At 33.7% G+C, this 17,036-nt stretch overlaps 1 protein-coding gene across 1 annotated transcript in view; it reads right to left on the reverse strand.

Moving 5' to 3' along the window:
- The window catches only part of MACROD2 (mono-ADP ribosylhydrolase 2), a 2,132,804-nt gene that overhangs the window by 860,758 nt on the left and 1,255,010 nt on the right, over positions 1–17,036 (reverse strand). Inside the window, exon 6 of the mRNA XM_036009551.1 lies at positions 3,719–3,840. Coding sequence (XP_035865444.1) covers positions 3,719–3,840 — 122 coding nt within the window. The remainder of the gene's footprint in view (positions 1–3,718; positions 3,841–17,036) is intronic.

A 17,036-nucleotide genomic window follows, 5' to 3' on the forward strand; every position in this document is an offset into this window, starting at 1 on the left:
AATTACTCGTTAACTATGGAATTTCAGACATCTGTGGGCAGATGTTTAAAAGTGATGAGAAAACTAGAAAGTACTCTCACATCATAGAATGAACAAGATGATCTTGTCTATTTATTTTTCAGGATTGTCAGGAGATGGAGACAAATCATATATTTGAAGATAACAAGTATATTCTCTGGAAAATACTTTAAAATACATTGGTACACAGTGGATGTTATTATTTATTAAATAAATATGCATGACCGTACAGTTTGTTTTACCTCCAGTACAAATCTGAAGAATATATTCATTTGGAGAAGTTAGAGTTATGCAGTTATCTCTGACCCCTCTACTGTGATCCCAAAGTCTTTGGTTTAATTTGGCAGAAAAGTGGTGCCCATCAAATATTTCATTTGTTCATGGACATTACCCTTCCCTTTGCAGTAGACAGGACTATGAGAACAGAAATGATGTGTATCACTTCTAATCTGAAACAGTAAAAATTTCATGCATGGTTTTGCCAAGTCTCTTTTCTATGGCTGGAGAGGTTGTCAGTTCCAGAGAGTACAACTATGAGATGATGGATTGTCCACAAGCCAGGGACTCTGAATATAAGTCACTGAGATTTTGAAGACATTTGTAATTACAACATAGTCTGGTTGTGCTGTGATCCAGACCAATAGAGTAATATATTCTCATATGGTATTTACTATATTAGCTCATAGCTAATTTGTTACATACCTGCTACCCCATTTTATAACTAGTTACTCCTTATTTATTTTTGTAGCTTTGTTCTAAAACAAAGCTGGAAAACCACAATGATAACTTGGACTTGTGACTGGCATCTAAAGTATGTGTGGGGAAGGGCAATCTGATGGGATTGAGCCCTAACCTTTGAGAGCTGATACTATCTTTAAGTAGATAGTATCATAATTGAGTTAAATTGTAGGAAACCCAGCTGCTGTTGCATAGAATTGATTGGTGTGGGTTAGAACCTCAGTACATTTGGTGACTAGAAGTGTTTTGTGTGAGTACTAAATTAGATTCACAGGGAAGAAACTCAAAGTAGGAGAGAATAAGGTCTTTCTACACTGGAGGAGGAAAAAATTGACATTTTCTTTGCAAATATACTAACTGAATACTTTATAATAATGTATTTCTGGTTTAAAAGAACCAATAAATGATATGATAAATGTCTAAAAGTCTGGTTTGCAAAACAGATATCAAAGGAAGAATGATCTCAATCTTCTAAATTCACCAAATCATAAAGTGTGAAAATATCTTATACTTGAAGTAATATTGCCAAATGATTTAAAAGAGAATTACATTTTTTAAGTTATATCCATTATCTCCAATGCCCCCATAATATCTCACGAATTAGGTTTAAGACAGCAGTAATAATTTACTGATTATTTGTATGTGGAAACTGAGGCTACAATATATTGACATGATGTGTCCATGGTCACACAGTAATAACTGGTAAAGCAAGCACTAAGCTACCCTGGTAAACAAGGTTTATGAGAAACTTTCTGTGATGTATACAAGTAAGCTCAAGTTAAGTTTTTTTTTTCCATTTTAATAAGCAGGCTTTTTATATCAACCACCTCTCCCCATCTATTGTGATAAATCTACAAAGTACAAGCCTATAATGTAAAACACCTATCCAGTCTTAATCACATTTCTAAGAATTTTCAATTAACCTCCAAATAATGCGGATCTGATGACATTAGTATTATTATGTTTTTAATGTTGCTCAAGAATATGACATTCCATGCAAAGCAGAGAGCCGCATTTCCTCTTTCAAGAAAAAAAAAAAAAAAAACTGAGGAGGGAAAGAGGGAAAGGAAGGAAAGGGAAAGAAAGAGGGAAGAAAAATGGATTTTTTTCTTTTTATGAATAATATACAAGACATTCGATGATGACTCTAGTCAACCATGCCATAACATGGAGATTAATTTAGCTGGGCATTTTATTTCACATTTCACAGGTATTTTCCATCTCCATTTTTAATTACCAATATCGGAATAACTTCGGTTTAGCACTACATGCTCATTTTATCCAAGTAACATGTATACCTTCAAAATACCATCAAAGAAGTTAAGGTAGACCTAATTCCAATCCCAAAATGACTCCAGTACTGCTTATATCCATCTGCAGGCCATGTGATAAAAGTTAGTTTAACTCAGTCCATGATCCTTCATCTTCTTTCCCAGTGGAAGTAAGTCATACAACGGCAGATATTATTGTGTTCAGGTCATCTTAGTTAGGAATATTTCTTTTTCCTATTAATGGATGCTATTTTTTACACTGTTTGTAATGGTCTAGCCTCTCCTTTACTTATTTACCAAAAAAATGAGAGAGAGAGAGACACCAGTAAATTAATTGGTAAATTCTCTTCAAGTTTCAAGGTCCATGTTTTCCAAGTTGAAACTTTTATACATAACCATTTTCTAAGTACTTCAGCCCCTTGCCCTTTAAAATCAATAAACCATATTGACAGCATTTTAATTATCCTCTAAATGTGCACACCTGTTTTGATTTTTCTATTTTCCTGTAGAAAATAAAATTAGCCAACTGGTTTAGTAGTTTGATTTGCTCCATTCTCTTTGAACTTGAGTTTTCTCCTCTAAGACAGAATAGTCTTACTTATTGATTCATTTGCAAAGAGAATTTTTTTAAAAACTCAAAGAGTGAAATAAAATATTCAGCTCTGTTATTAATTATACAAAGATTTAAAAGGCTATATAATTGGCTTATCAAAAGTTTTACTTTATTTTAAGCAAACTCACTAATGTACATTGAAAAAGTCACTTTATAATTATATTCATGCATGAAAAATACAGTGATGATTAAGCTTATCTAAAAGTGTCTGACTTTCAATGCTTCTTCATGCAAATAATAAAACCACCACTTTTATGAACTCCCAAGCAATGCTGATCCATCCAAACTTACAAGAAGTCAAGTTTTAATTGCCTTACAATTTCCACAAGGCTGTACTTTAAAGGTAAAATGACCCAAAGATTCTGCCCCAATTAACTGACTCTTGGGTATTTACACTCTTATTTTTTCTCATAGTTTTCTTTCCCTTGTGTAACTGAGATGCAATAAATGTAGTACATATGGTAAAAGAAAAGCAGGTGAATAAATACCTCCAAATCCAACTAGAGAAGACTGCCTTTCATCTCAGGCTACTGGTTAAGAAATAGATTAGATCCACATTTTCTGCTCTCTCTCTGTCTAAACTGATAAAACTTAGAAGGAATGTGGCATACCCAATCACAGAATATTACTTCAGGAAAAGGAAAGTAAATCTAAAGGAATAACAACTGTCAAGTAAAAACATGCATGCGTTCTTCAAAAGATAATGGCAAAATGAGAGAGGAAGCTAGATGAGACAGTTCCAGTTCTGGGGTTCTAAATTGTTCATGATGTTTTAAATTCCAAACATCATGAACAATTTAGCAAATATTTAGGGCATACAAAACAGTGGAGCCATGATAACCAACAGATGACATCACTAAGATCCTCAAATTTAGTTTTCAGAATTTTTTTATTACCTTCAATCTTTATTGTACTTTTTTTTTTATATTACCATGTAGTCCCCTTATACTCTACTCCCCACAACAATCACCACATCAAAATTTTGGAAATGATTTTCTACCCTTGTTTTGGACAAGATTGATTTCTGAAATATAAAGGCTGAAAAAGAATAAGAAATAAAGAATGTAAAAGTACTTACAACTGATCGGATGTTATTTTCTTTCACCAGCTTCAGAGATGATTTATAGCAATTTGCAAGGTCCTCCTTGTGGGAGCCGTTAATATGGCCCCTTGCTATCGGCCCTACAGTGTGGATGACATCTGTAAATGCCAAAGGAAGAAAAAGAGGGTAAGCAAGGTATTTTTTACTTTTCACATAATTTGTGTTTTATTTATTTAGGTATTTGGGTTGGAGCCTGGAGACAAGCAAGCTAAGAAATGCTGGGGATGCAAATGTTTCTCTGGTAAAAGATTCAAGATAGTACAACCTCTGGCAGGAGGTGCTTTCCCAGGGGGACGATAACTGTTTAAAGGAACCCCTACCAACACATTGTTTCATCATCACCGGTCAGATCCAAGTGAGACAAATTACAAAGTAAGATGCAAATAATTGGTGCCCTGGCAATAGATAAAACCTTGAAGGGAAATAAACTAAGAAATAATTGCCTGAAAGATGAGCATTCTGAATTGACAGAGGAAGGAAGAATCAATGCTACACATTACCTTATTTGTAAATAAGATGATAGATTCAGGCATTGTACCCAATAAAGAAGGGCAAGCTTCTGAAAATCTCTCAAGATAATTTATAATTATAAGTAATAACCCTAAAAAGAGTACTTTTAAAATACCCCTACCAATTTTAGTGTCTGCTATGATGAAGTAATCACTTGAGCTAACACTGACACCATCCTTACCAATTTTAAAGTGCAACCTTCCAATCCTCACATACATGAGGTATCCTAGGGATAATAGTCCCAAATAATCACCTGCCTTCTATTTTTCACTATGTAGCATGGGGCAAAAAATAAGTTTATAGTTGTTCATATGGAAAATAATACAATAATTAATAAATAATAATACAAGAATAAGCTGTGTTTTGCATACTCATAACTGTAAACCTACTTTTGCCCAGCCCCTATATTAAAACTTTCAAAAAGCAATCTATACTTTTCAACCACTGTTAATATTTAAAACACAAAATTTGATTTTTCTTTTTTTGCACGTAAAACCAGAAATTGTGGTATTCTTTTAATACCTACACATACATAAACTTTTCATTTTAAGATCATAATAAAAAGGGTTGTCATAACTCTAAGTCCATAGATTATTTTAAAAAATTAATTCAAATTATTTGAAAATGCCTTGAAATTCCTGCTTCCGAGTTTTATAAATTAATCTAGATTACTAGCCCCTTTCATTGATGTAACAAAAACTAATCAATTTTTATCAAAAAGAAAAATTCAGTCTAATAGTTTTGGAATATTATAATGAAATGAAATTTTTTTTGGCTAATCAGTATCATTTAATTTCAAAAATAATGACAAGAGAATAAGAGCACATTCTTATGAGTGTGTGGAATAGTTTTAAATTTCACACGATATTTAAATAGCACGAAATAAATCACTAAGAAAAAAATCTTTGTTGATTGCCTGCAAAATGTCAAGAGTATCATTTGATGTTTGAGAAAATCACAAAGTGCTGATTTCAATTTTTAACTCTGAAACAGTATTTATACTATAATCAGATAATATTAAAGTTTATATCTCATGATTAAAATAGGGAGAAAAGTCAATAGTGAGTTCATGAAGATGTTATTTCACAAGAAAACCTGGCTTTACTGTGAGAACCATTACAACAAAAGGGAATGATAAAGGAAAATTAGTTTGTATTTATCAAAAAAAAAAGCACACTGATTTTTTGGTAATAATAGTAATAAGAGCTGAACATAGTAAAACAAGTCCTGTATCCTATGTAGTGAATTTTATGTGAACATTTTACATTAGTTTTTGTCTTTACTGAATCATATACTATATTAATAAGATAGATTATACTTAGCTTTATCTTATTATCCCTTTTGTGACTACTTGATGTTTTTACACAGCTATTATAATTCTACAGGGCAGCATTTCCCAAAGTGGGTTCAATACAATATGGGTGTAAAGGTCAATTAAATTGAGAAATCACTGAGTGAAATTAAATCAACCACTTACCTAAGGACAGGGCCCCTCAGGACCTTCAGCATGCAGTAGCACACTGTGAGTTGGCACAACGGGGACATGGCATGCTCTGTTCCTGAAATATATTTGGCTGCTGAAACCTGTTTTGCAGAGTGCCTCATGGGACTAAATCTCCGCATATTAACCTTTGGAAACCATTCTAGGGAAGTTTGGGCATCCTTATTGCACTGCTGAAAGTGGAGTGCATTTTTTTCAGTTCTTCCCCATTGCCTCTTCTGTACATCAAACACTTAGTGTATAAGAAACAAGAGGTTATGACCTTGGTTTCCTTATTTTATGGATGGAGAAGATAAAGAATAAGTGTCTCTTATCTGGGGTCATAAAGATGTATCTAGAGCCAAGTAAAAGCAGGGCTTAGGGGCATGAATGGGGAGAAAAGAGAGAGAGGAGTTCACGAGATTGGGAAACAGTGACATCATAAACTTTTCCCTTGCCTTTTTCTTTAGCCATTATTTTCCACATAGTGCAAATAACATTTATGAAAAATTAGTCCTTGAAGTTGTTTAGTTCTTCATTTAATTTAAAAGCCTGAGAAGAAATAGCCAATAAATGAGCCTCCCCAATCTCAAAATACAATCTCTATATTTTATGCTGTATATTAAATTTACAACAGCTTGGATCAAGTGTTATTACTAACCAATATGATGACCTCTCAGATCCACAAAGCTGGAGCTGAATCAATGTGAGGCTTAGAGGGACATTTTTAAAATTATTTTACTTGTTCATAATATTTATAAGTTGCTCTTCCACACCAAAGGTTTCCTTTTTTTTTGGTTATAAAATTCAGTTGGGAGTCCTGCCTTCTAATTCCAGCTCCATTTCTGACTTATCAAATGCCTCAGATGAAGCCATTGTTTTATTGGTGTTGGTCTTCTTATCTGCAAAACAAACCAGCTGCTTAGATGATCTCTGTGGTCTCTTCTGTGCTTGTGGCATCATTAATATTTAACTCTGTGATGAAGACAAATGCAGTCAGAATGATGTCTGGGCAGTTGAAGAAATCTTAAACATGGTTAAGTGGCTCAGTGAGCCTTATGAATATAAGGATTCATTTTAAGACCAAAAATATTATAGACTACTCTTTCACAGTAATAGTTTCAAAATCCATTGATTAAGAACAAGTTAGAGACAAACAACTATTGTAACTTCAATGATGCTTTGTGATCATTTGTATTTTATTATTAGACACAATAGTATTTTCATACAAATTTGTGGATAAAAATAAAATAATGCATTTATTATGGTATAAATACAACAATGTAAACATAAATATTTAATTTGATGTCTGGTGCATGCAGAAGCTCAAGAAATAGTAACTATCACCAGCGGCAGCAGTAACATCCAAGGCATCTTGAAGACACAGGCAAGAATGACAGAGGAGATTTCTCAATGTTTACTTGTTGTATTTTTATCATCTCTTCTCTGGTGTGGAAAGAACACTAGACTTTAAGAATTAATATCTGATTGTAAGTCAGAAGTCCTAGATCTGTTACTAACCAGCTGTGTGACCTTGGGGAAGTCAATTTCTTTGTACTTCCAACTTTAAAGCTAAAAGAAGAGATTGAATAAGAGGGCCTTTAAGATTCTTTGTTGCTTTTAAATGCAATTGCTCTTCTGCACGCCTATTGAGAATTGACTTGTACATGCTAAAAAGTCTAATTTATTCTTGTCCAGATAAATGAGCATCAGTCATGGATGAATGGACAAATAAACATGGTATGTATATGCAGTGGAATATTATTCAGCTGTATAAAGGAATAAAGGAAGGAAATCTGCCATTTCTACAACATAGATGGACCTTGAGGCAGTTTGCTAACTGTAGTAAGTCAGACACAGAGAGTCAAATACTGTATGATTCCACTTGTATGTGGAATCTAAAACAACAATAACAACAAAAAAACTATCTCATAGATAGATACAGAGAACAGATTGATGATTGCCAGAGACAGGTCTTGGTGGTTAGGTGGCAGAATTGAGGAAGGTGATCAAAAGGTACAAACTTCCAGTTATAAAATAAATGAGCCCTGAGAATGTAATATACACCATGACATAGTTAATAAAACTGTATTGTATATTTGAAAGTTGCCAAGAGAGTAAATTTTAAAGGTTCTAATCACAAAAAACAAAAACAAAAACAAAAACAAAAACCTATTCCCAGTATTGCATTCATAGAATTATTTTCCTGGTAAGTAAAAAATCAGAGCTGGAGAAAAATTAGAGTATGAGATTAATACATTTGTTAGTTATAAATACAATCTGATTTACAGACCACAGTGTAATTGTAGCTCCCAAATGGAATTGCCTGGCCCAACACTGGTTTTGTTGCTTCTTCTGTCTTAGCATATGGCAAGAACGTATGGTCAAAGGAAAGAGCAGGGATGGCTGTTCTAGAATCAGCATCATATCTCCCTGTGAGCAATAAAAATAATGCTGTCGCCATAACACTGCATCCAGCTCCATATTCAAGAAAGGAAAAATAGCCTACATGAGCCTCAAGCCCTTTCTTATAAACTGAGGAAAGCAGGGAAAACAGCAATGAAAGTTGTCCCTTTAATCAACATTTCAAATGCAACCCTTTGAAGAGATATGGAAAATGAGATGGCAGGCCCTTTTGTGCTTTATCAGATTAAAGTGTGGTGAGACAAATGGAACCTGCTTTTGCTCATCTATTTTTGAAATCTATCAGTCTACGAATCAGCTCTTTTGTTTTGAAGCTATAGCCACCACCTCACTCTCCCCCACCTCATTGTTTGAACTGTACTGAAAAGGAGGGTAGGCTAGAAGCTTTTTAAAAAGGGGGGTAGGAAGAACCAACTTTCATTTCCAAAAGTATCAATTGAAAAATATGTGATTGGAATGTCAAGTAAGTATTAGAAGTACTAGAATTATTTACAAAGATTCAATCAGAATTACCCTTGCCAAGACAAATTCAGCAAAACATTCTGCAAAAAAATATTAGCATAATGCATTTTAGAACAAATGAGAGAGCACATATATAGGTCGCTCTCATAGTTTTTGATTTGAGAAGCAACTGCGCTACATTCAAACTGTTAATGAACAGTCAGACCAAGTGTAGAATCAATTACACATTGCTTTCATTTCACTCATCTTGTATTCATAAGCATAATCGGTCCATCTAACAGACTGCATAATGATGCAGTGCCCTGTCAATCATATTCAAATTGCATGAATTTTAAGGAGAAAACCAATGCATGGAATTAAGTTGGTTTTCTTTTCTAAAGATACAACCACAAATCCAAGCACTAAAGGTATTATTTATAAATCTTATTGGCCAATTTATATGATAAGCACCACCAATCTATGACCTGAAACAGAACACTTGAAGTTCAGTTAATGGAAAATTGAATTACTACCTGATAGCATTACAAAATAAATGCTGCCTTTTTTCTCCATATAGGTCAATGTTTTCATATACACATTTTCAAAACTTGTTTTTATTATATTTTAAGAAACAATCAATTGCCCATAAGATGTTCTTTTTCAATCTGCAGCAGATTTCAGTTAGAAAGCATTTCAAATATTGCCCTGCAGCATGCTTCTAAATTTGGATTATTCTCTCACCCATTTCTTCAGGGGCAAGATGTATTTCTTTCCATGTCCAGAAAGACTCCAGTCACCCAACTCTTTGTGAGTTTAGGATACAATATTATTTTCTAGTCCACTTTCCTTTGAGTCTGTGAGTTGATCTGGTTTTTGCTTGTTTGTTATTTGTTTTTGTTTTTGTTTTTGTTTTCACTGTTCTTGGTTACAGGAGCTTTTGGTTTACCTCTCTGAGCCTCCTTGGTGCTATGGTTATTCAAACAAGATGTCTATGTCTAAGACTAAACACACAGTAGCTAAACAACACTTGCATTTTGCAGCTGATAAAGGCACACAGAATACACTGCTAAATCTTCGATGAATACACTCAGCTCAGTTTGAGGTTTGATCCTACTTTTACACGAGAATGTGATAATATCACCACATTTTTGGACAACATGTACTGATAGTATATTTCATGCTTTATTCGCTTCAACGTTGTGAGGTTTTAAGCTTAAGTTTTAAGATTTAACTTACCAAATCTTACTTAAGATACCAATATCTAATATTACCTTCTATATTTTTAAAAGAAAGGAATGGATAAAGCTCATCTTTAATTGTTTATTAGCTCTCCTTCTTCTGCCAAAGATCTATTTAAGGTCAGTCCTTTTGATGAGACTGTGTCCGGTTGCAGCTGACCCTCCACATAAGGACCCATTTTCAATAACACAGATTGAAATTTGTGTAAAGGGGATATCCTGTGGTCAGCCATTTATAGAATCTTTGAAATTCCACAGGGTATTGGGAGTATCTGCATTACAATGGTGTTATTTCCAACAGAAAAGGGTCTCAGAGAGACTGTGGGAAGCTGAAATTATCTGCAAAGTTCCAACATTTCACATCATTTTAGAATGAACCCAAAGAGAACTCATCCTAGAAGGAAGTGAGTCAAATACATGGCATTTCCAATGTTTCAATAGCAGGGGTGAGAGGAGGTGGAGGTCTAGATAGACAATATGACTTTTTCAAAGATGATAATAAGATCTTTGTTACAGTTCAAGGAATGGCAGTAATTTGCAGCCTTTTCAGAGAGATGCAAAACCAGTACTTTATTAAGACACAAAGGAAAAGTAGGCTTTAAAATCCTATATAGTAGGTAAAAATAAATGAATGTTAGTTCCCATTGCCATGGTAATTCTACAAATGCAGAATGTAGGCTAGGACTGAAGTGTGCAGAGGGGTCAGCGTCAAAGCATGCAAGTTGATGCTGAGGTTCCACGTGCTTTTTTGTCATCAGACTTCCATTATAGCAGCAGTAACATCGGTCCCCAACTTTTTTGGCACCAAGGACTGGTTTCGTGGAAGACAATTTTTCAAGGGATGGGGCAAGGGGGGATTGTTTTAGGATGATTGAAGTGCATTACATTCAAGCTCACCTGGTGCTGTGCAACCCAGTTCCTAACAGGCCTGTACCGGTACTGGTCTGTGGCCCAGAGGTTGGGGACCCCTATTTTATGACTCCCTTGTCACCAAGTCTGGACAAGAAAGACTTCTGCATCATTCACTCAATCATTAATTCTGTCCTTCATTCAGTGAATATTAATTGAGAGTCCATTGTGTGCCAAGCATGTAGGGCAAGTGCTCCAACCACTCACAAAACAGGCCTTGTGCTTTTCTGACACCAGGCATTTCCTAGTGTGAAAAGCATCCCTGTGTGTTTGCTTCTCAAACTCTCTCTTTCCATTAAACCCAAAGAGAATTTGCCTTTTGTTAAGATATAGGACCTGAACCCCAGTACATAAATTAATTTCTAACTCACTTATCCTCTTTTAGTGTCCAACATCACTTAATGTTTGACCATTTATATAACTATTAACAAAACTTCTGTAACAAGTAAGAAGATTCTGTTAGCCAGAGTTCTCCAAAAATACATCCTTCTTCCTGAAGAATCCTGGCTTTTCTTGTCACTGGAGGGAATCACATGTGACTATAAGTGCTCCCAAATTCTTTCTAGTTCTGTGATGTTATGATGCTGTGTTTACTCTGTTTATGTAGAGACTCTATACTTCTGCTATAAGGAACATGACAAATCTATATCTGAGTCACTCACAAAGCCCAGAACTCTACAGGAACAGTTGCCTAATGGATATTTTGTGGGTGATTAAATAAAAGCTGGTGAAATATTACCAATATAATGAGAGATGATATACGGGATTAGAAAAAACAATGAGGTGAATGGACAGTCTAGACTGAGCAAGCAATAGAATGTAGTTATACTGGCTAAGATCATTCAATGTACATTTTTAGTAGAACTGAGAATCTGTTTCTTCACAAATAAACTGAGCAAAGTCTGTTTAAAGATTTTCTAACAACTGCACTATAGATGATTTAATAAACAAGACATTAACAGCATCATACTCTTTAACAAAGGCTGAGATTCTTTTCAAAGATTTCCAACAAGAAAAAAACATGTGTGGTGATTCCTTTGCCATTTTTTGGGAGAGATAAAAAATGAATTTGAAAAATGCATTGTTTCCCTTTTCCTCATATAGCTCATTTTTAAAATAAATTCACTTTGTCCTAGAGATTGGTTTTGCTTTCTAATCACAAAATGGAAAATGACAGATTCTCTATATATCTTCTCAAAAAGTTAATGGGGTCACAGTTCACATTTCTTTAAAAAGTGACATTTGGGTATAATGAACCTACCTTCCTATCAAAGTAAACCAGGTTTAATATTTCCCAGAGACAGGTGCATCCATAAGATAGCTCTGGTCTACAGCTGATTCATATGCTTATACCTGCACTCCCATTTGGATTCTACTCCTATGGTGTACATGTCCACACTAGGCTCTCCATCTAATTTTCTAAAGAAACACTTATGTTTTAAAAATACAAATAAGAAGGACAGACTATTTTAGGAAGTGCACTAACACAGATTCTAATACTAAGAATTGTAGAAATTTATATCCTCTGAAATTATATTTTTATAAATTTACTTACAAAAATTCAACAACATGAAGAAGAGGTGAGGGGGAGTAAGAATGACAAAATGTTTAAAAAATAAGGACAATTTCACTAAGTATTTCTGCAATGAGTGTTTGCCCTAGCATGAGATGAACAGGTTGGCTTATGTTGCTGGACCCCAGGAAATCAGCCTACATTCCCACCTCCCTCTCAGAGATGATTAGTTTTTTGTGCACAGTAGGAGCTGTTTTCAAACTTTATGGTTGCAGAACATCTTTACTGATATGTCCTTCACTTATCTTAAAAATAACTGAGAACCCAAAGAGCTTTTATATTGGTGGGTCATTTCTATCACACAAGAAAACAAAAGCACATATACCATTAACTATCAGGAAAATGACTTTACCATATGTCATGTAGTTTCTGGAAATCTGTATTGTACACTTGAGATAGAGAAAGAGAAATGCAAATAACCTCTGTATATTATTGTAAACATGGCATTGACCTCACAAACCCCTGAAAGAGAGCTCCCCAGAACCCAGTTTGAGAACTGTTACACTGCAGCCTTTTGCTGTGCAGGTTTAGTAGTTAAATATAAATATTTCATTTTCTAATGTAAAATGGACACCATTAACTACTTTATCTGACCCTTAAGGTTGAAGAAACAGTGATCTTACTAACTGTATAGAGAAAACCAGATATAATGGACTTGTCAAGAAATGGTTTTTCTCTGCCTCAACTTTTAAGTGACTTAAGGTATTGTTAACTAACAATATTTGTCTATTGCTCAGTCTTTAGAATTCAAACTAATTTTCCTTCTATGAGACAGTGATCAGATCATTTCTTTTCACCAACATTTTGAGAATGAAAAGAGCTTCTTAAGCAGCTTGCAGGAACTCAAGAAAGCAAGTCTAAGAACTCAAGAAAGAAAGCCTAAGGCATCTGCTATCAGAGCAATTGATTCTAGTAGAGAAGAAAATGGTGGAAATAGCTTTTTTAATTCTACGAGATATCATAGGATAAAACAAAGAGGGATCCTTCAGGTTCATGAATTCCCAAAACAAATATGACAATGATTTCCTTCCTCATGCTTCTTTCTTTACAGGATGAGTTAGAAGCAACAAAAGCTACTAAAGGAGAGGCTGGCAGATATGAAAAGAGAAGGAGATAATTCAAGAAATGTAAAGGTAAACTGGCAAATTTTGATGATGATTTGAAGGTGGGTGGGAGGAAAGGGAAGAGTCAAAATTCATTCAATGGAACTTTCATCTGTGTGACTGAGAGGATAACATAAATAGGGACATTAGAACAGTGATTGAAGTCTAAATTATTGTAATGCTTCTTAAATCTTCTGAAAATCTATAATTAACGTAAAAATGCAGAAGGGAGCCAAGAATAAGAGAAGAATTACAGAAAATAACAAAAATCACACAGTTAAAAGTAACTTATGTTCCTGTACCAAAGTAACCTTTTTATTTATTTTATTTTTTTAAGTTTTCTCCTTCCTTGCCTATTTGGGTTCTGGTATAGAATCACTGAGGGGAAGAGAATATATCACTGAACCTCTCAAACATAATTGATTGTGAGGCTAGGATTCAAAGAGGTCAACATATGCCTTTACAAAATTATTTGGTGGGACAATTAAATGCAAAAACTCAAATAAAACCAAAAGATCATTTTATAGTAACTCAGATATCCAAAGTGAAATGTTTGCATGGAAGCTTTCACAATTAAGTAATAAATATCCAATTTTTAAAAATCCTGTAAATATATAAGTGACATTTGTTGAATGATTCTCTAGTAATACGCTATTGTGTAGGGCAATGCATAAAAATTCCCGTTTCTGCTTAGAAATGTTCCTGTAGCTGAGAGGATATGATAATATAGCTGAAGAGGCACTATGATGAGAGAAATAACAATAAAAGAGTGGGCAGATTTGGTCTGAATAGGAAAATTATTTTATAAAGCAATATCTAAAGATAAGAGAAAAAGATCATCACTAGAATGTATAATTATAATTAGACAGCATAATATAAAGAAAAGGGTAAAAAAATCTAGTCTTCATATTCCAGAGGAAAATCCCACTCAGCAAATTATAAACTTAGGCAAATTACTTTTTTTCTTCTGTAAAAACAGAATAATAATATCTACTTCTCAAGTTTGTTACAGGGAATGAAATATGTATTATAAGTGAAAGTATCATGCACAGTAACTGGCATATAGTAGGTGATGAGTTCTGACTTGATTACCATCAGAACTTATACATAATTATATTCACAATATACACAAATGGGATAATAATAAGCTCTCTCATATTTAATTATATTTTATCATTACACTCTCAAAATTCATAACTATACATACTTACCAATTATGTCAGAATTTATATTTTACTAGCTTCTTTGCTTCTACTACTTTTTGGATCCCTGGTGTTCACTTTCTTAACCTTATTCATTTATTTAAGTTTTTCTCCCAGTATATCCTTGAGTAATTCTTTCAGAGATAGTCTATAGCTGGGAATTTGCTAAGTCACTGGATTTTTAAATACTTTGTTCTGAGTGTTAGTTTTCCAGCATATATGGATCTAGGTTCCTAGTAATTTTTCTCTCAAAATTCTGAAGATTTTGCTTCATTCACTTCATGAGAAAAAGCCAGTTGATTTTTATACCTGCACAAGTAAGCTGGATTTCTTTTCCTCTCCAGAAGTTTTAAGAACTTCCTATTTATTTTTGGAATTCTAAATTCTTTTAGGACAAAAGTTTTTGTAGCCTTTTTAAGTTATGAATTTTTTAATGCTCTTTCATTTCCCTATTCTTTTTTAGAACTCCTAATAGGTGGGTTTTATATGTCTGGGAGTAAAGTTCAATTGTCTTTACTTTCCTTCAAATATTGTGTGTGCTGTACATTCTAGAGCCTTTTCTTGACTCATTCTCTGGATCAATAAGCTTGTTTTCAGCTATGCTTTTCACATACATCACTTCATTTGAAACTTTTGTTCTTGTTTTAACTTGCAACAACGTTTATCTCTTCTTTCATTAGAACATCTTTTTCTAAATTCTACATGTAGCATTTATAATTCTTTTTTCTATCAACCATTTTTACTAGATATAAACTCTTTTTTTTTGTCTAGACTAAAACTTTGTAATAGGTATCTGTCAGTGGATTTTAATTCACTTAACATATACCTATATACTTTTGTCATACTACTTCTATAGCCCTATAAAATTAAATACACAGGATATAGTTTTCAATAAAGATTTTATTTTATTTTATCTTATTTAAAGATTTTATTTATTTATTTTTAGAGAGGGAAGGGAGGGAGATAGAGAGATAGAGAGAGAGAGAGAGAAACATCAATGTGCGGTTGCTGGGGGTTATGGCTTGCAACCCAGGCATGTACCCTGGCTGGGAATCGAACCTGGGACACTTTGGTTCCCAGCCCATGCTCAATCCACTGAGCTACACCAGCCAGGGTTAATAATGATTTTAAATACTTTCAAAACAGCAGCTTTCTTTTGGATTACATTTATAAAATGCATTATGAGAAGGATAATTTTGAAGATTAGAAAAACTTTTGAGATAACTTCAGGTTATTTGAGACAAAATGAAGGTATAAAAATTATAGTACTAAAGTGATGTTAAAACTGCAAGTAAACTTTAAAAAAAAGTGTATTTTCATCATATTTTATTTTATTTATTCATTATTTTTATAAACAATTCCTTGTCTAGGTATCTCTAATAAGAAAAAAATTAATAATATAATTGCTGATTGAATTGCACAGACATTTTTAACAAGGAATGTATTCCTCATGTAGCTAATAACCAAATATAATAATTGCTAAAGTTGTTACCTTTTTAATGTTAGAAGGTATAATTTTCAAAAGACTTTATTTTTAGAGAGAGGGGAAGGGAAGAAGAAAGACAAGGAGAGAAACATCAATGTATAGTTGCCTCTCACTCACCCCCAATTTGGGACCTGGCATGCAACCAGGTATGTGCCTTGATTGGGAATCGAACCAGTGACCCCATGGTTCCCAGGCTAGCACTCAATCCACTGAGCCACACTAGCCAGGGCTGCTTTTTTTTTTCTTTTTATTTCTTTACTGTTGTTCAATTAAAGTTGTCTCTATTCCCCACCCCCTATTACTCTCCCTGGCCCTACCTACCCCCACCTCCCACATTCCTTCTCCCCCATTGTCTTTGTCCATGAGTCCTTTATGATTTTATTTTTTTTAACATGAAAACCAACATATGGTACCAAGTTGAAGATATACACACAAAAACACAGAGAAAAATAAAGAATAAAAGGAATAGATTTGGTATTTTCATGACCCAAAACATATCCGTCCTTAACATTTTATCTCTTCCATAGTGCTTTTTTTAAGAACTCATGACAATATTGCTTCAAGCTAGATCTATTTTGGACATTTTTATAAACAGTATACACTTTCAATAACAATGGACTACATGTTTTCCAGAAGAGAATAGTTCAAATTTGAAGGTGTTTTTATTCATTTAATTTTATATTTTTAATAAGAAGCCTGCTTCATTTTCATAAGGAGGAACAATATAAATGCAGTATGATTGTTATAAAGTAAACTGCCACATTTGTACACAGATCCTAATCTGTTTGGTGGGTTCCAGGTTCAGAGTCAGGCTTAATCTCATGTGCCCTCCCTGCATTAAATATGTGAGTGACAGACAACTTCTTTTCCCTAATGGCATAAATTAAAAGTTTTCTCTACTATGCACACACAATTAGGAACTTGTTAG

The sequence above is a fragment of the Phyllostomus discolor genome, chromosome 9, assembly GCF_004126475.2.
Source record: "Phyllostomus discolor isolate MPI-MPIP mPhyDis1 chromosome 9, mPhyDis1.pri.v3, whole genome shotgun sequence".
In the NCBI taxonomy this organism is placed as follows: Eukaryota; Metazoa; Chordata; class Mammalia; order Chiroptera; family Phyllostomidae; genus Phyllostomus; species Phyllostomus discolor.